General features: G+C 46.4%; 1 protein-coding gene across 15 annotated transcripts in view; it reads right to left on the reverse strand.

Moving 5' to 3' along the window:
• Positions 1–22,567, reverse strand: part of ATXN1 (ataxin 1) — a 258,971-nt gene that overhangs the window by 3,718 nt on the left and 232,686 nt on the right. For 14 of the 15 annotated variants that reach the window (XM_079301679.1, XM_079301676.1, XM_079301677.1 and 11 more), the window contains one exon: positions 5,074–7,114. In XM_079301679.1, coding sequence (XP_079157805.1) covers positions 5,074–6,954 — 1,881 coding nt within the window. In that variant the 5' untranslated portion in view covers positions 6,955–7,114. Of the gene's footprint in view, positions 1–5,073; positions 7,115–16,158; positions 16,228–22,567 lie in introns of those variants that run through there. The other variant, XM_079301675.1, reaches the window with a different exon arrangement.

Raw genomic sequence — 22,567 nt, forward strand, 5'->3', positions numbered from 1 at the left:
GAGTATCCAGCATCTCCCATGGACTTACATGAAAACTGCTGTCTGCACAAAAACTGTAGGCTGTCTCCAGGCAAGGATCATCTGGTGGACACAGCTTTCTCCTTTATATTGTTTTTTTTTTTTTTGCCTTTCTTTCTGCCTGCTGCATTTGGTTTTTTTCTTTCTTTCTTTCTTTTTCTGCTTTTCCATCCTTGTTAAAAGCTATTTGTATCTGTGGGAATCATGCTTATGTGCATCATCCTCATCAACACACAAGTTCCTCTTGATGACAACACACTTCCACCACACATTATGATCTTTTTTTTAATATAGCATCTAAAACACTTGCCTGAAGGGTTGATCACTGAAACACATGCCAGAATTGGTGATGGTGATCATGAATAGCACCAAAGATGGTGGAATGCTGGAACCTCCACAATTTGTTAACACTGTGCATGTACTATTATTGATATAAAATGGGTTCCCTCATGTATTATCAAGCCCTGTTTAGCTGTCTGCTTCTGGATTCAGCTAAGGAGGGATTTGAGGCAACCATCTTCTAAAAACAATAGTAGATTAAGCCCTTTGAAGTGTGAAAATTCAGTAAAAACACCCTCACAAATTTTTTTCTGACCTACACATTAAACACAAACCCCCTTATTTTAAAAGTTCCCCCCCCACCCCTCCAGTATTTTGCCATGATTATTATAGGAGAGAAAGAAATTTAGAACCTTTCTACCTAGTGGTACGAGGATGAAGAAATAAATAAACATGTTGGTTCTTCTCAAAGCATACTGAGGCTCTACTGCAAGCTACATTTATATTTCTATTTGTTAACACTGACTAGTGAAAACACCCGAAACTCCTCAGTGCAGCCACTGAAGTCTGCAACTTTCTATAGCCCTTTGTAATTTTTATTTCTCAGCCAAACTCAGTAGGCAAGACAGGCTTAAGACAGCTTAAGAAACCCCAGCTGGAGCTGGAACACAGATACTAGGGGCTGGCAGATCTGATGCCCAGGAAACACGCTTGCCATCATTTAGAAACACAACTTTAGTCTTGGGCCTTGCTGCTACAACCAAAATAACAAGAAGGAAAGCAAAAGGTGCCTAATGAAAGTGGTTCATGTGAACAATATTTTAATAAAAGCAAGCATATATTTTCCAATTAAGTGTTTTTCTCCATAATGTTATTAAAATGTGATGAAACTAGGAGTGGCGGGTTCAAAGCAAAGAGAAGGAAGCAGTTCTGGAAACAATGTGCAATTAAGCAGTAGAGCTCTCCACTGAAGGCCTTGCTGTGGGTGCTGAAAGGCTCCTCAGGCCTAAAAAACAACTGGGTGGATTCACAGAATAGAAGCTCTCCTTCTCACAGAGAGAAGCCTCTGCAGTGCTATGCTCCCACACAACCTCCCTTATCCAGAAACTTCAGGACTTGTAATGTTCCCCCTGCACTCCGATGCCTTCACAAGAGTGGATTTCCTGTAAGATTTTTCCAGGCAGCACCTCGTGCCATGGCAGCACTGTCCAGAACATAGTGTGACTGGGCATCCCCCAGGGCTGCATCTACCCCAGTTCAGTCCCACTGCCACTACAGCAGAGGCAGGCAGGGCTGGAACGTCAGGGGCTGCTGCTCTCTGCAGTCACGCAATCTCCTAATTTCTCAAGAGAAGCTGCCTCTCATTCCAGCAGAACACAGGCTGCCACCTTTATCACGAGAGCTGTGTCATCTGCTGCTCTCCCAGAACTCAGCAACATGAGGACAGACAGCCACCCATCACTTGGAGACAAAAGGACTTACTGTCTGTGACCAGGGGACACAGAGATCACATGAGGGGAAGGCTGGGAGAGATCTCCATCTCCAGCAGTGAACTGAGTCAACATCTCTTTCTGTGTCTGTTACAGTGACAAAGATAAGGAAAAGGGGAACTCAAAGAAAATGTAACCATTTGTGTGTGCACTGAAAGATGTAAGGGGAAAACCAAACAAGATGAAGTCTAAAACCATATGCATTGAACTAAACTAGTTAGGGCTACTAACGGGATACTGTAACACGACTTTCCCATCTCTAGTGGTTATAATTCTAGTTTGGTTTTGTTGGTTTTTTGGGTTTTTTTTAAAAGGAAAATTAAGAACTACATGCTCATCTTTTCCATTTAATCTATACATTAGAAGTTACCAGAAACTGAAATGTAGCATTTCAGAGAACTTATTTTGCGCAGCCTGTGTGCTTTGACTTTAATATCAACGGAGGTGAATTACTGGCTTCTGTGTTCTCCTAGCAGCAAAAGGACAGACAGGTAATAATGATGAAATTCTTCTTACAAAAACAATGTGAAATTGAGATGTAGATCCATGGGTCTTGTCTTCCAGGCCCCTTGAATGCAGAGGAGTAGCAGCTGGATTCTGGCCCTGTTGATACTTATTTGACTTCTTAATTCAGAGCCAGGATGCTGTGAAATGGAAACCTAGCATCCTTCCAGGGGTAAAGACAGTTAGTGCAGTTATTTCAATTATTAAGGCCTTCAGGTGCGTTGATTTTCCTCTAGGTTTCCATACCTGGAAGAAGGATGGATTTTCCAGGTGACTGGAGGACTGGAAAAGCAGGGGAGATGACCCCTTTCTGCCTAAGTGCTGTGCTGGGGAGGCCCAGCTGTGGGCTTGCAGTGACATGACACAACAGTAGCTGCCTCCCTGTTTACATATGCTCAGCTGAAAATAACCTCCTACCCCCATCCTTCAACTGGTGAGAAAATTAGCTAATGTCTGCACAGAGCCTGAAAATACAGATTCATCAATATTATAATGACTTCCCAGAGATCCCTGGGAGGAGTAAGTAAGTGAGCCAAAGCTAATGATAACAACACTATTTTTGTATGGCACTTACTCTTTACAACTTACACTCCCTTGGTAATACCACTCGAAAAGCTCCCTCCTTGCAGAAGCACGTACGCTAGTGAAACTCAATTGTAATGAAACACTCAGTGGAGCTGCACTACACACACAGCTCTATCCCCCTGCACTCTGGAGTCAAGAGCTCTATTTCAGCGTGGCAGCACCGCAGCGCCAGCGCTCAGAGCAGCACGACCGAGTACTGCTCTTGCAGAGAGAAGACTGAGCCTCTTCACACAGGCAATTTGCTAAGGAGGAATGACTGCTGCACACCTGCACACGAGGCTGAACACTTCCAGAGTGCCATGGCAGGCTAAGGGTGAGGTCACAGAGACTTCACGCATGTAGAAATGCACAATATCTCTCCCTCTCTTTCTCTCCTCCCCGCCCCAAGGCAAAGGCAATCAGCAGTCGTCCCTGCTATGCAGGGGCACAGCTGATCTGGGAAGAGACCCAAGTCCTGAAATCTGCAGGAAACCTAAATTAAACTCCCGTTTCTAATCATATCTTTACGTGACTTGCCCTCCATTCTGGAAGCATCCCCGGTGGGAAGCACAGCTGGGGAGTATTTCGGCTGCTATGATGTCAACCCGCTCCCGATAGGTTCTCTGTAAGGTGACACTTCACTGGGTGAGACTCGTGTGCCAGGCCCTGGGTTGTACAGCCTCAGACCTGCTCCTTTCTGCCAGAGGATGGCACTCCACCCCCTGCAAAGGCACAGCTCTTCCCAGGACTGCAGCCCACTGCCTGCCTTGGCAGCTCTGTGACTGGGACACGACACTAACGCTACCTGCTCATTTGTACCTCTTCTGCTGTGCAGACACCGATGGCCTGGCTGCAGGCAGAGAAATGCAAGCAAGATGACAATTGCACAGTGGAGATTGCTAGTTTTGAAATCTCATTATTCAAGGCATCATGGCAAATTACACTAACTGGTCCTGATCCAAGGACAGTTTCTCTAACCATGACGCCTGAGATGCACCAAAACACAGTGGGGAAAAATATCCAGTCTCTATACTGAAAGCACGAGAGGCTCAATCTCAATCAGCTGTGCAGATGCAGGCACACACATGAACAAATTCACACAGGGAATCTGCCTGATGTTTGCCACGTGTACTGATCTACCATGTATGTACACTTGGCAAAGGACAGGCCACAGGCTGCTGAGACTGCAGGAAATTTTCTGTGTGATCTGCTCCTTGGTACCATCACTATTTGCTTTTCTCCTTCAAACCATCAGCCTGAGGTGTGTTACTACCTGTATCCATGTCCAGTTCCTCTCATTCTCCCCCTTGCTCATTCTGCATCTCCAGCACTGAAGCTGCAGCATCAGAGGTGCAGACGGTGGAGTTCACAGCACTCGCACCAAAACAAAAAGATTTCCAACAGGATTACCTAAACTGAGTACCTCTAGGAAGCCAAAAGCTGCACAGCACATTTGAACTTCCCAGCATCAACTAACAGAATCTAAATTGCTCAGAAAATAGACAGCATCAGGATAACACTTTAAAAACAATATGGACTCGTTCTCAACCTAAAAACACCTCTGGAAAGTTACAGGTTTTCTTCCTGCTTTGCAAACACAGAAAGAAAGGTCAGAAGCACAGCCTGCCCAGACACCTAGACGGTTCTTCCTTCCAAATTGCACTTGACCACAGAGTTTACATGAGCCATGCAATGTTAAAACCACCTTCAAGCGAAGCCTCAGTAAAACTCTAAAGTGCATTTCAGTAACTTATGTGTATGAGAACCATTCCCAGGCAGCTCCAAGTTTTTAAGCCATGGAAACTCACTGCCTTGTGCCCCTACATATCTCTTTAGGGTAGGTTTTGATCTGATTCTATCATGACCTTTCTTGGTGTGAATGGTAAAAATCGTCTATCAAAATGAAAAATGTAACCTTTCATACTCCTTACATTATCTGGTATTTTAATCAAAACCCACGAGATCCATATAAGTCTTCCTATGACTTCTCCAGCTATAAAAGAGACCCATTCTATATCCAAGAGTGCATTTATCACCAGTGCGACCTGATGTCTCCACCAACACAGCAAGTGGGATGATTTTTGGTCTCCAGTTTGAATCACAAATGGATGAAGAACCAAGCCTTAGTGGATCCAAAGCAAGTGAGCTGTGATTTGGCCCGAGGGTCAGAGGATGCATTCCAGTTCAACCCCCCCAGCCCACCATGCATTGCCATTACCTGTGCTCGATGCTCCCCCACTGCAAACTGTATGACGGCGATGCCTGGGCTATGGCTGTCTTCGATCCTCTCCACAGTGCTGGAGTCTATTTTCAGGTCGTTGCTGATTTCCGCGCTCTGGATGAAGTCTTCTGTTTTCAAGTCCTCTACTTTCTTCAGCTCCCCGTTGGCCAGCTGGATGATCGATCCCTTCATGAAGTAAGGGGGCAGCGTGGGGGGCGCGGCGGCAGGGGAGGCGATGGACTGCACCACAGGCAGGTGGATCTGCGCCTGCACCATGGTGGCCTGGTAGGCAGGCTGGGTGGTGAGGGGCTCCGCGCTGAAGTTGTCAGTCTTGGGGACGGCGGTGGTGACAAACGTGTGAGGCACTGCTGCAAACTGAGGAGACGACGTGACGATCGCAGGCGCGACTCCCGACGGCTCGACGTCCGCGCTGCCAACCGGGATCAGCAGGGACTGGGTGCCCGGGATCACCAGGTGCTGCGGCAGGCTGCTGGGGTAGCCGATGGCTTGCTGCTGCCCGCTCAGGTAGCCGATCACCGGCGGCTGGGTCCCGGTGTAGAAAGCAGTCGCCGGCAGCCCCACGGGGAGCTGCTCGGAGGCGCTGTGGGTGGTCTGAATGACGGTGTGAGGGGACAGCGTGGCCACCGCCTTCACCCCCTCGTGGCCCAGAGCCTGCTGCGGAGACAGGGCGTAGGACCGGTGGGCTGGCTTTCCTAAGTGCAAACTTCCCTTGTCGTTGAGGGCTGAGGGAGAGGTCTCACGGTTGGCGGCCTGCTGCACCTCCATGTCTGCCGTGGGCGTGCTGCTGTTGGGGACCACCATGACAGAGGCTCTGACACCTGAGGAATCCCGCACGCCGTACTCGGCGGGGCTCGAGTGGACCACCACGTGCCTGGTCTCGTAATGATGGGGAGCTGGTTTATTGCCTGCTTTGACTAGACCCATGTCGGCAGAAGGCGAAATGCCGTACCTCCGGCTCTTCTCTATCTCGCCGTTCAGTACCTCCTTGGCTTGCATTGCCTGCAGCCGGCTGCTCTCGGGTTTCTTGGGGGGATCCCTGGTGACAAAGTGGCCCCCCGAGTCAGTGTACTGCACCACCACTTGGGAGGAAGGGCCGAGGGTGAGAGTGTGCGGGATCACTGTCTGATGTGGGTGCAGGGGGACAGGGATGGTTGGAGGAGAGACATTTCTGACAGCGCTCTGGGAAGAGCTGGAAATGTGCACGTACTGGTTCTGCTGGGTGGGTGGAGGAGACCCAGCAGCAATCAGTCCAGGCGTCCTGACCAGGTGCGGCTCAACTTTGTGCCCCTGCTGGCTTAAGCCGCTCATGCTGGCCAGCAAAGTGGAATAAGCCTCCAGCTGGGAGCGCTGGGATGGAGTGGTCGCAACGGCCGTGGCCGCCGCCACGGCGCCGGTCGCAGAATTGGCTGTCGGGGAAATCAGCTGTGAGGGGATGAATCCGGTGTACGATCCACTGTACTGGGGCCCGACAAACTGGAAGGTGTGCTGCAGGTGAGTGTACTGCACGGGGGAAACGGGGGTCCCTGACTGGGAGAGGGCGGGTGAGTACACCGTGGGAAGAGTGGTAGAGGTTGGAACGGACCTGGGTGCGCTGGGCGGGGAATAGTCCAGCCCTGCAGACAGTGACTTGTGCAAACCCTGCTGCAAGCCTGCCTCCACCGAGGAGGTGCCCCCGGGCCGGTGCCGGCCCCCCAGGCCGCCCTGGGCACTGGGTGTGCTGGGGAGCCATGCCAGGTTATCTGCACGGTGGTTCTCGTTTGGCAGGACCGGCTTCACCTCCGAAGGCAGGCTGGTGGCAGGGATTTCTCGCTTCTTAGGTGGCAGGCATTCATTGCTCCGCTCTTGGTTGGATTTCATCTTTCGCCGTCCCCCCTCCACTGTGCTTGCTTCACTGTCTGGCTGGCTCTGATTTCAGTCTGATAAACGGAAAGTCACATTTGATTTCTGCAGGGGATCCAGTGACTTCATGAGGAATCATCTCCCTGTGAGCACGATCCTCCGACAGCTCCTCTGGATTCTGCAATGAAAGGGTGGACAAGGGAGACGGGAGTTAAATCGTCAGCCGTGAGAAATGAAAACAAATAAGCAGACACCCTAAATCAGCAAACAGGAAAAAGATCTCTGGAAAAAATAACAAAAATGGTCAGGCATTGCCACTCTCACATCAAGGAGCAGCTGACAGCTAGCTATGCTGTAAACAGCAGAAAAATCCTCGGCATGTCTGCTAATGCATCAAGAGAACATTTAAAATTTAGGCATATGAGAAACAACCTAGCTGTAACTTGCCACATTTAGCAGCAGCCATTTACTTCCCAAGGCCCATTCTCCTTCCTTTACAAAAAGCCTCCATGTCTCCATGTCTCTATGCCTGCTTTGTTCTTCCAGCCTCTTCTTCCCCTGCAATGATGACACTGCCTTCACCCTAACGTGTCCTAAAAAAATGTGGGAGCACAGCAGGGAGCCCTGAGGAACAGTCACAGACAAAAAAACTGTCAGCAACAAGTCACAGTGAGTGATGCAGAGGGAAGGTGGTGGGTCACTCCTAAACCCCTGATCCCCAGAGACAGCAGCAGGGCGACTTCACGTGACAGCGCGCAGGGCTGTGGAGGCAGCAGCTGCCTCCTGTCCCCACACCACAGCTCATTACAGGGACACGTGTGCTTCATCTCCCAGTCTGGCAATGAACCTCAGCCACGCGAGCTATTTACAGCAGCAGCCCAGAGCCAGGGATGGATCTGAGCCAGCTTTTTGATGTCTGGTGGGGTTTTTTTGACCCAGTGCTTTGAACTCCCTCTGCTACTGATGCCTCACATTCAGGTGTCCAGGCAGAACTCTGCTGGGAGGAGCTCCCTGCCACATGCAGGTAGGCCAGAGCCAGGTGCTGGCACCATATCCATCTCCAGCAGGATCCAACCCCACTGTTTCTTAGCCACTGCTGCACCACAGAGGCTGTGGGTACTACACTCACAGCCATGGCCACAGGTCCAAACACTGAGCAAACTACTCAGCCTTGGGGACACCTGCCCAGAACTGCTCAAAAAACACGTTTGAGTTTCCTGACCCAAATTATGAGCCCTCACCACTGTGAAAACTCATGGTTTTATACTGAGCTGATTTTGCTACTGGAGCAAGTAAGTTGCTTTCTCTGCATTACCTATTTCATCCAAAGGCAACAAAGTCTTTCTAACTCTTCTATTACCTGCTAAAAAAAATATTGTAACTAAAACACATTTACTGTCTTCCTGAAAATTACCTTGCCTTGCCTAATCAACCTTCATGGAGAGTGAAACTTTTCCTCACCACCTGTCATCTGCATTTCTGGCTGTTTTGAAAGTTGTGCAAGAATGGCTGATGAGAAACTGCGCACCTCGCAGGAGCAGCAGATCAACAAGAAAAGCATGCATTACATGTAAGAAGAATAGAGAGAAAGAATTAAGAGTGGATGTGAAAGAAGATGGAAATAGGATATAACCCACTTTAAAGAGAATGCTGAGCAGCAGTAATGATACTTATCTTATGGCAAGTAATATTCCTTTGGGGGATTTCTTTCCCTGCTGCCTCACTTCTAATGAACAATAAGCCTGATGTTTATATGTGTATGAAGTACTTTGAAGACACACTAGACTCAGATTAAACCTATCTTTAAAAGCACTCTTTACATTTATGGTCCTCCAAGCTGCTGTAAGCCTGCAGGAAAAGTCCAAACCTTCTAATGGTTTGATACAATCAGTCTTAAGTTAATTATTCCATTCTTTAAATATTGATAAACAGTAACGAAACACCAATAGCTAGAGCTGGGGAGGGGGTAAAGCACTGTTTCAAGGTAGATTTCCAGGCTTTGAGGAGATAGGGAGGATGAAAGAACTCAGGGCAGCTTCAGATGTGCAAGGGCTGGTGACACGCAGCGAGCAGCAGCCCAGGCACTATCCTGACCTGCCCTGGTCTGTCAGCACCATCCCCTCGGCACCGCGACTGCGGCGAGGGCAGCCAGGAGACAGGGACAGGGTCCCTGCTAGATCAGCACAGGCCTTCCCCTCCTCCTAACAGTTGCTCAGCGTGTCCTGGCAACAGCTAAAATTATTATATTACACATGACTTACAGATTTTTCTTTTTAAGTTCGACTAAAAATAAAACTGCCGAGCTCACATTTGCGCAGTCATCCTTGGTTAACTTTAGCTCTCTGTAGCCTTCTGTACAGGGCAGTTGGCTTGGGTAGGTAAGTCAGCAGATCCTGGCCCAGGCAGCTGCCCAGGGGGGACATCCTCAGCATGGGGTTCTCATCCTGCTCCCCTCTGCCATGGGGAGTTTGTGCTGGGCTTGGACCATCCCCCAGTCTCTTCTGGAACATGAGCTGCAAATCCAGAATTTAAATACGCTCCCACGGGGAAAAGCTGGAAGCAGAGGCAGAGGGCTGGCTTCTCTGTCTGCAACAGAGCAGGGACCTTGTACATGGGACTGAATGGGGACAGGCCCTTTTGCTGTGATGGGTAAACCAGGCTCCCCAAAACCAGTGGTTCCAAAAGTTTGAGGCGTCTGCTGAGGGTTCAGCTTCTCCGCACCCAAAGTAGTACTATGAAGCTCTATGAAATGGGGTGAAGTTTCATTATGCAGGAACTGAAGCAAAGATTTTATTCTGCTAAATAGCGTTGAACCACTGAGGTTTGGATGGCCTCCAGTGTCAAAGCTAACATCCTTCAAAAATATCAAATACTAACTCTTTTGGGTTGTGCATTTTGGTTTCTTTGGTGTAAATCTTTCAGATGGCTGACTTCATCTTTACCGGTAACAAAAGGGCTGCCCAAAATCTCCTGGACAGCACACGAGGAATTAATAAATTTAATGGAGACAAGGGATAAGGCAACCACAGGGCAGTGAATACTGCCCCACTTTTCCAAGCCCAAACACTTCACAGTGAGACTTTGAACTCTTAACAGACATAGGACTGGATTTGCAAAAAATGCAAATATGCAGCATGAAACAGCCTACTTCTACTTCAAGACCTAAAAAAGTAAAACAGTAACTTTTCAGCATAATTCAGGTTCTAGCAATAGTAAAGATAAGACAGGGCTGATTTTGCTTGGGAAGCAATGAAAGATAGACAACCCAAACAAGAGTGTCTCAAAGGCAAGAGGTACAAGACCTGGTTAAACAGTTTTTTGCTGGCTGTCCTAGAAAGATGAACGCCTGCCTTCTGTGGTGTGCCGCAGGCTTCGTTATTTGTATGCTTGCTTTTTTTTTTTTTTATTCAAGACATTTTTCTGAGACTCTGGAGCTTTCCTTTCTCTTTAATTTTAGAGCTGTCAATCACGATTTTTAAGATATGCAAACGAGCAGGAAACACCAGGTGATTTTTTTGCTCCTGTGTGTGTCACAAGTGCGTGCGTGCATGCAGGCATGTGTAATTATGGCTGGGAAGGTAAAAGGGACAAAGAGATCAGGGAGAGCAGCTGGACTTTGGTATCTCTGGCAGTGAGTACACACAGAACATTGCTAAACTGTCTGGACAGCCAGTGTCCGCTGGCAGTCTGCCCACACTCAAATTCCTGGAAAGGCTTAAGGCAGAAAAATAATCACTTGGAGGAGTCACCATCTGGGCTTGCTCTGGTCCCAGAGGGATTGCTCACTGGCGCTCGGGATGTGCATTTTCATGCAAAACTCCAGCGTCTCCTTGCAAGGAACATAAAATCTCACTATGTTTCCCAAAACAGCATTTTTCTACTTATTTCATCTAATAAATTTAAAACACAGGAGAGGATATTGGGTTACAGCTTCAGATGCTGACCTCCTTTATTTATCTGGAGTTCACTGCAGCAAAGGTAAAACTGACAATGCAAGCATCCAAACACAGAAACATGCTGTGTCCCACCACCCAGGACTGAGTCTTGGGGTGCAGAGAAGTTGGGGCCAGAAGCACAAACAGCAGCACCTGGCTATGCAAACGGTGGGACGTCCACTGCCTTGAGACATCAAGCACTTTCTCTGTCCCATGGTGCAGCTAACATCCTTTTTTGGGTCTCTAAACCTCCTTCAAAAACCTGGTCCCTGACCTTTCTGCAGTTGCCAGCAAGGTCACACCACCGTGTGCCACCAGGAGGAAGGACTGGTGCAAGAAGCAAACACCCGAGGGGGGCAGTCGTCAGCTTCCAGCTTCAGGGATATTCAATTAAACCAGTCACTTATTGTCAAAAGGCTCCTTTGATCGTAAATCCTAAAAACACCGTTTCAACTTCCACTTTTCAGCTCCAGGTGTAACCAGCACACTCTCACTTGTATCTGCATACTACAAAAGCTGTGTCTCCTCCATCAGGCACTGCTGCCCTGCCTGGCACGCAGATGTTAATGCAACACTGGCAGAGCCGAGCCCGATACGCGGCTCTCTGTGCCTGGGGTGTTACCGGGCAGATGCAGCAGCGCACTCGGATGCTGCCGCCTCAATCACCCGCCCATCCTATCACGAGTAAGTAATTTCGGCAGCGCTGGGAATGAGTGAGAAGGGAGGCTCTTGGTCCCACCTCTCCCCTCCCCTCCAAAGGAGGCTGGCATATTGCAGGATCAGATTCAGAGAGACGAAAAGACAGACACGCTGCAGAGGGCTCCGCAGCTGCGTTCTGGCTCTCAGATCTGTACGCCAGCTTTCTCCCCCCTCTCTACAGCCTGCCCGCTGCCAGCTACATATTCACGGTGGTAACTGCTACAGATTCCATTAGCCCTGCCATGTGCAGTTCAGCGCACGCCAACAATAGCTATAGGAGTTTATTGTCCAACCCGACCGATTTCACAGCTCCCTGGCAGAATTCCCGGCAGGGCCAACTGCAGAGATCCATTAATAAGGAACATGAAAACCTCTAATAAAATTTGAAATTCTCCTCCCAAAATGAAAGGATTCCTGATCAACACCACATTCACAAGACAGACTGTCCAGTGGAGTGTATATTATATTATTATACTTCTGAGAATCTGCACAGCAAATTGCTACAGGCACAGTGAGCAGCAGTTCTGCACATCCTTCCTCTCCCCAGTCAGATCAGACAGACTCCACACAAGACAAATAGCAAGTGACACGAGCAAACCTCAGCAAGCACCTCACCAGATGTGAGATGCCCAAAGGCTCAACATTCCCATGAATTTCATGGAAGTATGTAGGTACATGAGTTGAGAAAGGAAGGCTTAGGAGGAAAAAACAGTGTAAGACATATTCCCAAAAGGACAGGCAGATGATGGAGTCCCAGGACAGCCATTCATGAACACGGGCAATACAAACTGATTATTAGAAAGCTACTCCACTGATTAACTGTCTGTTTCTGCCACTTACCCTGAATTCTGAGAATAATGACAGATGTGCATGTCCTAAACAGGGCACATGCATCCTGTGCTACTATTAGATTGTGCTTAGCTAATAATACATAGCAGTTATACCTGGTAGGTGCTGGTGAACTGCACAGGAACATTGTGCTAGAATTATCTTTGGTTTTAGCTAATCCAACTGCTGAATGAAGAGTTGAAGTTAACTTTCAGAAGTTTGCAGGTTTCTGCAATCAGATAATCTGGGTGCCATTGCTTCATTCTGCAACAGGAGAGGTGCCCTGATTTTCTGCTTCTGTAAAAGTCACTCTGTGCTCTGGCTGTGCAGCAGACCTTTCTGTCCTTTCTGTGCACACACACACACAGACTGGTGTAGCTACATGTAAACTTTGCAGGACTGTGAGTACTACAGGTGATTTAAACAGATTCCCAGCTGCCTACATCCTTTGTTTATATAGAAAAAAGCTTTTAGCAAAGGTGATGCCTTCAGCATGCTTTGCAGAGAGGTGGTACCAGAGCATGCAGTACAAGATGCCAGAGGGGCTGGAAGCAAGGAGGCATTTCCTCCAAGAGCCACAAGCTGATCCCATGTCAGGGCTAACTTTGGAGGGCTGGGTGTGTTGGCCATCCTGCTACCCTCCCAGACTACTCCATGGCAGCATCCTTGCTCCCCAGCACAGAAATCCTTGCAGTGCCAAACCCAGGCTCTCAGATGTCAGGAGTCAGGCCCAGCTTCTTGCCTCTGAAACACACAATACTGGTTCACTAATAAAATATTTATTAAAATTATAAAGGTGGTTATCATTATTATTATTATTATTATTATTATTATTATTATTATTATTATTATTATTATTATTTCTATTTATTTTATCTTGCCCTTCTGCTGTGTGAGGCCTTTCAGGCTCAAGGCCTTTAGTTTTTCCCTGCAGCCCACAAGATCAGAAACTTACTAGTTTAGCTAGAAGTGGAACTTCCCATCTCATCATTTGACACCAGGAACCAGAGTTTTGTGAAATAGCATCAGATATCCACAGATAAAAATGCATGAGCTGACAGTGCTGATTACAGTGAGGGTTTTTTGAGGGTGAAATGCTGGACTCCAGAGCCTTCTGCCTCTATGGGGGAAGGGAAAGGATGTAACTGCTAAGTGAGGGTCTGAGCCCTGGAGCAAAGCCATTTGAGTGTGCACAGCTTGATGTGCAGCTTTGTCTCTCAGCTGCACAGCAGAAAGTGAACCTCAGATGACCCTGCGAGAAGCAGCTCCATCTGCAGCCACAAAGGAAAGTTCCAGGGCTGCTCAGGCCTGGGGTCTCAGCTCAGGCTGACTGCCAGCTGCATAGTCCCACATGGCTGGAGCTCATTCCAGCAGCTTGATGATTTACCACCATGCTGCACTGAAGCCTTTACAGCCTGACAGAGGCCTGCCAGACCCATCCAAAGCCCTGCTCCACAAGCCTTGGAGTCAGCTGTGCCAGGACAGGAGGACCACCAACCCAAGATGCTTGGGAAGTCAGCATTCCATTACACACACACACAGAGTCTGCACTGGCAGCACAGGAGCTGTGGAGGAAACACTCATAAATTAAAATGCTCCTTCAACCCCACCAACACGAGGACAGAAAGGGGGATCCCACCTGTGCAACTCCACCAGTGGCCAGTGTAACATCCAACACCTTGTATCTCCTGCTTTGCAGTGACTGCTGCCAGAGCAGGACATCTGACAATGCTCAGTGACACCCTCTACTCTCACACCCATCCCCTAGAGGCACTTCTGCAGCTCAAATGAGTGAATAGAGTTCATTTATAAACAAGTCTAATACACAAATTACTTTGTTGATGTTTTTCATTTATCTAAAATGTGCCTACAATGTGGCTACAATGGGAGCTGCCTACACAATTTTCCATTGAAAATTTCACATGAGTGACTATAAACATAGCAACACCCACTCGCCACTCATTTTAACTTGTGACAGAAACTGTCATGCCTGTATGAACACATTTGTACTGCAGATATGTCACACAGGTCTCCTTCCATGTGTCTGAAAATGCTCGCTAACATTCTCTCCATCTTCTGCAAAACAAATTAAGAGAGACGCCTGGCTTCACTGCCAGGAGACTTGAATAAGACCCCCACGAAAAATTACAGAAACCGGGGGCGTTTCACCCCTTTGAAGATCCAGCCAGGAACACCAGCCAGCAGCAGCCAACTCGGAGCAGCCATTTTACAGATAAGCACAGGCGCTCACGGGGAGGAGTGTGCCTGTAAGCCTGGCTGATAAGGGGACAGTGTGAGAGCACGGCTTTAGGGGAAGATTTGGAAAGGTCATCTGCATGCTCACTGCCTTTCCTTGGAAGTCTTCCCTGCAGACCACTTTTCTGGTAGATTCCACGTGCCAGCAAATTAGACTATAATTAGTCCATCTGTAAAGTGTGAAACATGAACTGATGTTAAATTCCCCTTGAAATGGATTCTAACACCTTGCCTTCTCTCAGACTTCATTCAGCAAAGCTTTAACTTGAAGCCATTTTGCACCAGCCCTTGCTCACTGCCTCAGCACACACTTGGTGCTCTCCCAAATCAGAATGATTGACCACCACTACCGACAAAACAGAAAAGCCAGCAGCTCTTGCTGGTCTCCAGGCATGCAGCACAAACCCCCAGTGCTGCAGACAGAGAACAAGTTAAACATCCCTCTCAGGCACCTTTTTTTTCTCTAACTCTTAAATGTTTTTCTTCTTCATTCCAGTCAGCTACACTTGGGTGTGGCCTGCAGCACCAGCCACTCATTGTGCACAGACCCTCACGCTGACCATCTCAGCACAGGCAGTGTTACAGGGGTCAGCGCTTGTAGGAATACGCACGAGCAAGAAAAAAGCCAGATCAACTCTTGTGCACCTCCTCTCTGTCTGAAACACCTCTCCAGGCCCTGCAGCCCACAAAACCAAGTGAATAGTTACTCTTCCTGACTCGGTGAGTAGGGAGCCTCCCTCCTGCTTAAGCAGGATAAAATGGGCACAGAGCCCAAATCCATCACCAGTGTCACTTGACTGAGGCCAGCATGGCATGGCTGAGATTGCCCCAACTGTTCTGATTAGGCAACACAGAAAACAATCAAAAGAAAATGAAATAATGCAGGATGATACAAACATAGCAGGTTCCACAGTCACAAGCTTCAGTTGCAATTTAAAAACCCACCCGTTCCAACTAAGAATGCAAATCATCATCGTTGCTCTCAAGCAGGGAACGTTGACAAATGAAGGCGGTGTGCTAACAGGCAGTGCCAGTACTCTTAATTTAAGTATGTGAGAAACAAAGGTATGTACCATCCAGGGCTGCCAGAAAGAACTTGCCTTAACAATCAAAAAGAACTCTGAGGATTTAAAAATTACTTTTCTTACAAAAAAAAAAAAAAAAAAACAAAACAGATACAAGAAAACCTTTTGCTCTATTTTTCCCAGCCAAGTGAAGAAAGACCAAGAAAACAAAAACATCACACAGCTTCCATCAAGGTTATTTATATCAAAGTTTTGAACTCAGGAAGTAAAACCATCCCTGCATTGAACCTGTGGGTCCAGTGAATCACAGCTTGGAAACCTGAATGGACCTTTTGTAAAAGCCACTGAGCCACGAACATGCTTCCTCACCGCTGCGATCACTTCTGAGAAAGCACCTTACCCATCTGCCCCTGGAAACCCACGGCGCAAGACAAGTGACTCCCCACACCAGTGAAATGGACAAGAGGATGACTAGCTACCTGCAGCTGGTTTCAATCCCAGAGCCGAGTAATTACTGCAGCCCTCTCCTGTGGCTCATATGGAGCGCAGCATGGAGCTATAAAGCGTTATGCAAGTCTAATGTGCTGCCAGATCTCTTAGAACAGGCAGCAGCCAAGTCGCTCCCTCCCACCATTGGCTCAGCTTCATTAACTTAATCAGGTATTCATTCATTCATTCACTCACTCATTCAAAAAAAAAAAAAAAATTACTCTAAACCTGGCAAATAGCCAGTGCCATGCATGCACGGAGCATGCTCACATCAGCCACTGGGGCTGGAAGGAAAAGGATAATCTAACATTCCTCAAGCTCTGCACGGGGCTTTAGCTTTGCACGCAGCCCAGGCACAAACACATTTTTGTCACAGCCTCCCCAAGAGCACCAAGGGTTTGGGAGCTGTGCTGAGGTCAGAGGCTGGCGCTGGAGACCGCAGGATTGAGAGCAACCCTGTAAGTTAATGCAGCCAGCAGAACTTCTCCTGAGCAATGACTAACTAAACAATTTGATTGTTTGGGGTGGGGGGGGGGGGGGGGGGGAGAGAAGGAATTGTAGCAGCATTGACTCAATGCATTTTGCTGCAAGGTTGTTCCCCCTCCTTCTTCTGCACTTACCACATACATTGCACAGCTTACTCCAGACAGAAGGGACAAGAGCAGAACAGAAATAAGGTTTAAAAAAAAATAATATAAAAAAGAAGGGAAGCATCACTCAGCTAATGTTAAAAGCAATTGGTAATAGAAATCTGTTTGACCCCCGTGTTTATAAATGTAAGACTTCCTACAGGCATGCACCACTCAAGCATTAAACACAGCCCCCTCCCTCGCACAGTTCTTACACTTATTTTTCTTAGTCTGTGCATGTAAGTCTGCAAAGAACATTATTACTTCCCTCTAGCTGTCATCAGAATGACTTTCACTGCATTTTTTTTCCAGCACGCTGAAAGAAAGCTGCTTCATAACTATTCCAAAAAGCAGGCCTTGAGAGTCAGCTCTGACTTTACTGTGAGGAGCTTCATGCAAGGAGCCAGGCTGGACATTAAGGAAGGGGGAAAGGTGTTACATTTCCCCCAGCGGAAGCTGAGCAACAGCAGGGAAACAGCCAGCATCTCTCCCCCCTTACCTCATTCTGTCCTGTGTGAAAAAAATACCAGATGGCAGATTACTCTGAGCAAGTCCATAAAAGTCAAATGGAAATAAAAAGCACTTTGAACTTCTTCAAAATAGTGTTTATGGTTATATACTGAAAATTATATATCCTGGTGCAAATCTTCAGCCACAGATCTGGCTGACATGGCTCAAAAGCATCTACACTCCCCACTTTTCACCAGTGATGCAAATCAGATAATATAACCCTCCATGCCGTGTTATCATGGACAGCACAGATATTTTCTGTAGGAACTTCAAGTGCCTCTTCTGTAGATAGCCTAAAAGTCACTATTTCTCTTCAGATTATAAAAAAACAAAACAACCTGAAATCTTCTATGGCCACCACCACAAACCCCAATACAAATGGCAAATTAGATAAAGACTTTAAAAAAGGTTATTAATGTAAGGCAAACACTTAGCTAAATTCTGCAGTTCAGATACACTTAGAAAAGCATTTAAAAGACCCCAAAACCAAAAACTGTTACTCTGATCCTGACCCCACTTTTGACCATAGCACAGAAGCCCATGGTTAATTTGAGAATCCCTTCCTGAAGCTCTCTATAGGTGCTGAAGAACACCCAAATAATTAGCAGACAAGCAAACTCCCAGCTTCTGAGGAACCAGCTGTTGACATGTCGAAGGGCTACAAGTGAGATTTACACATTGCAGCTCTTTGGGAAGTGAACAGTGAGGTATGGCTGAACATCACTTCTTTGATACATGACAACACCATGGATTTGCTGACTATAAGAGAAAAACTATTCAGCAGGCTTTTACTGCATTAATAGAATTTTAAAAGAGAAGGAGTTGCAAAGGTGTCTGAAGGCAACCTGTTTGTTAGTCCCTGGCCTCCTGCACTCCAGAATGTGTAGGACACCAGCCAAGCAGTCTTGAAGTACTCTACACTGAAGTCAGCCTCCTTCACTGGAAGTTCAGTCTTGAGCAAGGGCCCTTCAATTATCTGAGCTCTTAAGCACTGTGGCTCTTTCGTTACCTTTGCTTCCATCTCTCACCCTTCTCCAAATGGGGTCCAAAGCTTGAAGGCTCCTTCATTTCACTTCACCTCCCTTCTCTTGCAGCTCTGACACATTTCAAGACACATTCAAGGCTGTACAAATCTTTCCTCCTCTGCCCAGGCCTAACTTCTCCTGTCCTGCTTGAACAGCTGCTCAAGCTTTCTTTACTGCAGTGACCTCCTTTCCTGGCATCAGGGCAACAAATCACCTCAAATTCCTCCTCCTGAGCCTCTCCTCCATGGATCATGCTCCATGCATGGGAGCACCCAGCAAAGTGTGATTTCTGACACCAGAAGTAGCAATGCAGTTTTAAATCAAGCTATCAGAAGAAGTTCAGGACATAAAGGAGCAGGAGAAGAAAACCAGCCTGGGAACACTGAAAATTTTATCCCAAATGATCCAAACTTTGGCAGAAGTTCTCGTTTGGTCTAGATAAATAAAAGGGATGTGGTTTGAGCTATTCTGATTCTTTAGATGAACAATTTCACTGCTCCCTCTGAAACAGTCATTACAAGAGTGTGGGGTTTCATGATTCAAGATAGGAGAACAAGAAGGCAGTATTTCAGTCCTGTGAAATGAGGCTTGCGTGTCTAACCACACTACCAGCTCAGAGTTCACTTCTCACAAGTGTCAAGTACATTTTCCATTCTGTACTTCTGCAAGCCCTAGTTCTGTCTGTTGTCATCACTCATGGGGATTTACCTAATCCCTGAAACGGCAGAAAACCATCATCTTTTTTGCTAGAGAAACAGAATCATGCTCAAGCACACTGAAAAATTCAAATTGTATGTATCATTTATTGTAGCTCCATTCATCCACCCTGTGTTGACAGTATAAATACAAATGATGCCCTTAACAAAATGCTGAACTGCAGTCTAAAGTATTAGTGGTATTTCTTAGAGATTTCCACTCACTTTTGCTGTTTCTCTGCTCACATTCCTCACACTTCAGCATACTCAAGCAGCTGCCTATTTATACAAACAAAGCCCGAAAGAGAAATGTTGATTTCCTTCTTCATCAAAGCTGGTGACTTTAGCTCTACCCACTGGTCTGAATTAGGAAGTGGGGCAAAGGCAATCAGAAGTTAGTGGTTAATTTCAAGTCTATTGTCTTGCAACTCAGCTAACAAAGGGAGACTCCACAACCTTCTAAGCACAGAAATTCACCTTTCCAAAGTTTTATTTTAAACATTAGTGGGCCACTATGTTGACCTTTAAAATTCATTGTATCACATTATACATGGCTGGTACAACTGGCTGTACAGCTACATTCATACACAAATAAATAGCAGTGCAGTTTCAGATTTTATTGGCACTCTTTAGACCCATGCCAGCAAATCCAGCTCAGAACTGTGTCCTCTGCTGACAGAGCTCTCCTATCAACTACAGCCTTTTGCAAGGGCTCAGCAAACCTGTGTTTGCCCTTCTGTGGTGGCAGACACGTCCCACAGAGGTTTGCCAAGGAGCTTCACTGGGTCCCACCAACAGCGCTCTGAAGTGCTACCCTAGCTGGGGCTAAGGCAAGACCTAGTATGAAAATTTCTTCTCTGTCTAAGGATATCTTGCTAGTGACCAGATTTCAGTTTCCACATCAGTTAAGGACATCTGAGAAGCACCCCAGCTAAATTAGGGGAAGGAAAGAGATTCAGCCTGGGATCTGAGTGCTCAAAACCCTTGAGCATTCTTCTTCAAGCCAGAATTTAAGTGATGCTCTCCCAGAGAAGAAAATAGTTAAAACAGGCTCAGATCCTTCCATTGCAAAGCAGAATCCAGTAAGGAAACTTTCTTGTGAGAGGACAGCTCCTGGGGGAGTCCCTTGTAAAACACTGCCTCATCTCACCAAGGTGCCCACTCCAACCAGGACAAACAGGGAATGCTGACATGACAGTCAGGGAGGTCTGATCATGGAGGCACCCTGTGTTCTGGCTTGAGAGTTTCAGAATCAATAGCTGTGTATAGACAGGGTGCATCCCACTGCTCCATAGCTTCCCCTGCAGCCACAAGAGCATTACTCACCATCACCATTTATACAGCAAAAAGGAAAACTGGTATTTTCCTGGTTTTATTTATGCCTGTTTAGTTCTGGACCAAGGGATTCTCCAGCTTCTAATCTGCTTACTACTTTCTGTCTCTGCCTACTGTTTCTTCTGAATGTGTTATGATTTTACATCTGTTAATCTGATTTGGTTTCTTTTTCATATGTGGTTAGTGACTTGCAGATTCCTCATGGTAAATATGGAATAAAATGCTCTTTCTTCTGCCTTTTGTTCTTGTGCTTATGAATGAACGACATATTTTCTTAGAAACATGAAATAACTACTGCAATGGGTGATACATAATCACTTTGGTACAATGGCCATGTTATAAAAATATGGAATGATCATGAGATCATACAACCAGGATGACTAAAACAACCTAATGGGCCAGAATTTATTCAGCTCCTAAGGAGAAAAAGCCCTGACAACACTCTGCTGTAAGGTTAGTGAAACTAAAACTGAAATAAGGTACACAAGTCACTGTTGCCCTTTGGCTAAAATTAAGAACTAACGGTGCCTAATAAAAATGGCAGGAATTTTTCAAGGAAAAATTACATTAGGAAATATTTGTTTTCAAACCTGAATCTGTTGGAGGCAAAAATGAATACATTGATAACTGAGTAAAACTGCTGGAACTTCTTTGTAAATATTTTCCAGCAATATAAAAAAATTTAAAACCTATTTGCTGGTCCCAAAACTAAATGTTTTAAACATCTAATGAAGGTGTAATTAAAAAATGCCACAATTACAATAGAAATTTGGTTTAAAATGAAACCACCCTCTAGCTTGAATACAGGACTCTAGGCTTTGCTGTACTGTTTTCACCTATTACCTGATTTTCACTTTATCTCAGCTTTTTAAGTTCTCCTCCCATTAGAGAAAGAAATGTATTTCTGACATCTTGGAAATTCCCATGGGCAAAAATATAATTTCCTCTTATCTCTGATTTCTAATTAGATTTAGAACTTCCCTAGCTGGGGCAAGACCTACCCAAGCATTTCAAAACATTGCCAGGTTTCCTATATATATTTCCCATACACACACACACACACATATATATATATATGTGTGTGTGTGTGTTTTTGGTCTTTTCTGGCAAAATCCATGAGCTACACAGGAAAAAGAGTCTTTCTTCTTCTGTGACAGCATCATTCAGCTCACCTCTCAAAGGTTCAATTCTGCCTGTAAAATCTTTCGATTCAAATTGCTGCCAAAGCAGCACAGAATTCTCTCTGATGTACAGCCAGGTTGAGCTGACAGCTACCACACTGGATTAATGAGAAGGAATAGAAGAAAGAGAGGGAAGGACACTACTAGCCTGTCTGGTAAATTGGGGTTGAAGGAGCTGCAGCATCTCAGAAGCTGAGATTCCATTCAGTGGGGTGGGGAAGGAAGGAGAGAGGAGATGTCTCTTTCACCTATGTTGCCTCTGCAGCTGCTGTGGAAAGCTGCCTGCATAACTAACACAAGGGGCACCACAAAATGAGTTTATGATAATCTCTAAATAATAATCTTATAACAGTAGGGGATAATAATCTCCCATGGGCTGCATTGCTACAACTCCATCAGTGAAACCTTGTGCAATTCCAGTTCACTAGTGGGCTGCTGGCAAGGATGGGAATATGTTTGTTACATATATCCATTGAAAGTGTTGGAAGACTCTCAAAAATTAGATTTTAGCAGGTGATTTTGACAGCTGTGATTTGTGTTGCCACTCAGCACAGCTGAAACCACTCCAGTGAGGAGATGCAAAGGTGGGGGTAACACAACTGTGCAGTGTCTGAACCACTCAGGTCAAGGCCTTGCCCAGGACCCTGCAGAGATCTGTGGCAGCTGCTCCTCAAAGTGTGAGAGCCCAAGGGGAGCAAAGCACTTTGAAAACACTGCCAGCCATAGCACAGCCACACTGTATCAGCACATGATGGCTCTTCCATGCAGTTGCACTACCTACATCCATCAAAACACAATACGTGTCACAGATAAATTACCAGCTGACAGAAAACCAGCAAAAACCTACCTGCACACCACCTACTGCACAGACCTAATGCTCCAATTAGACTAGGTGCCTCCTCACACAGCTTGCTTCATTTAGGCAAATACTTCCAATGGAACATGCAGACAAATCAGCCCTGGGATCACCAGCAGCAGCTGCTGTTTTCTGCATGCAGAGTGTTGAGCAAATCAACAGAGATGA

Source organism: Erithacus rubecula (assembly GCF_903797595.1).
Source record: "Erithacus rubecula genome assembly, chromosome: 3".
Classification (NCBI taxonomy): domain Eukaryota; kingdom Metazoa; phylum Chordata; class Aves; order Passeriformes; family Muscicapidae; genus Erithacus; species Erithacus rubecula.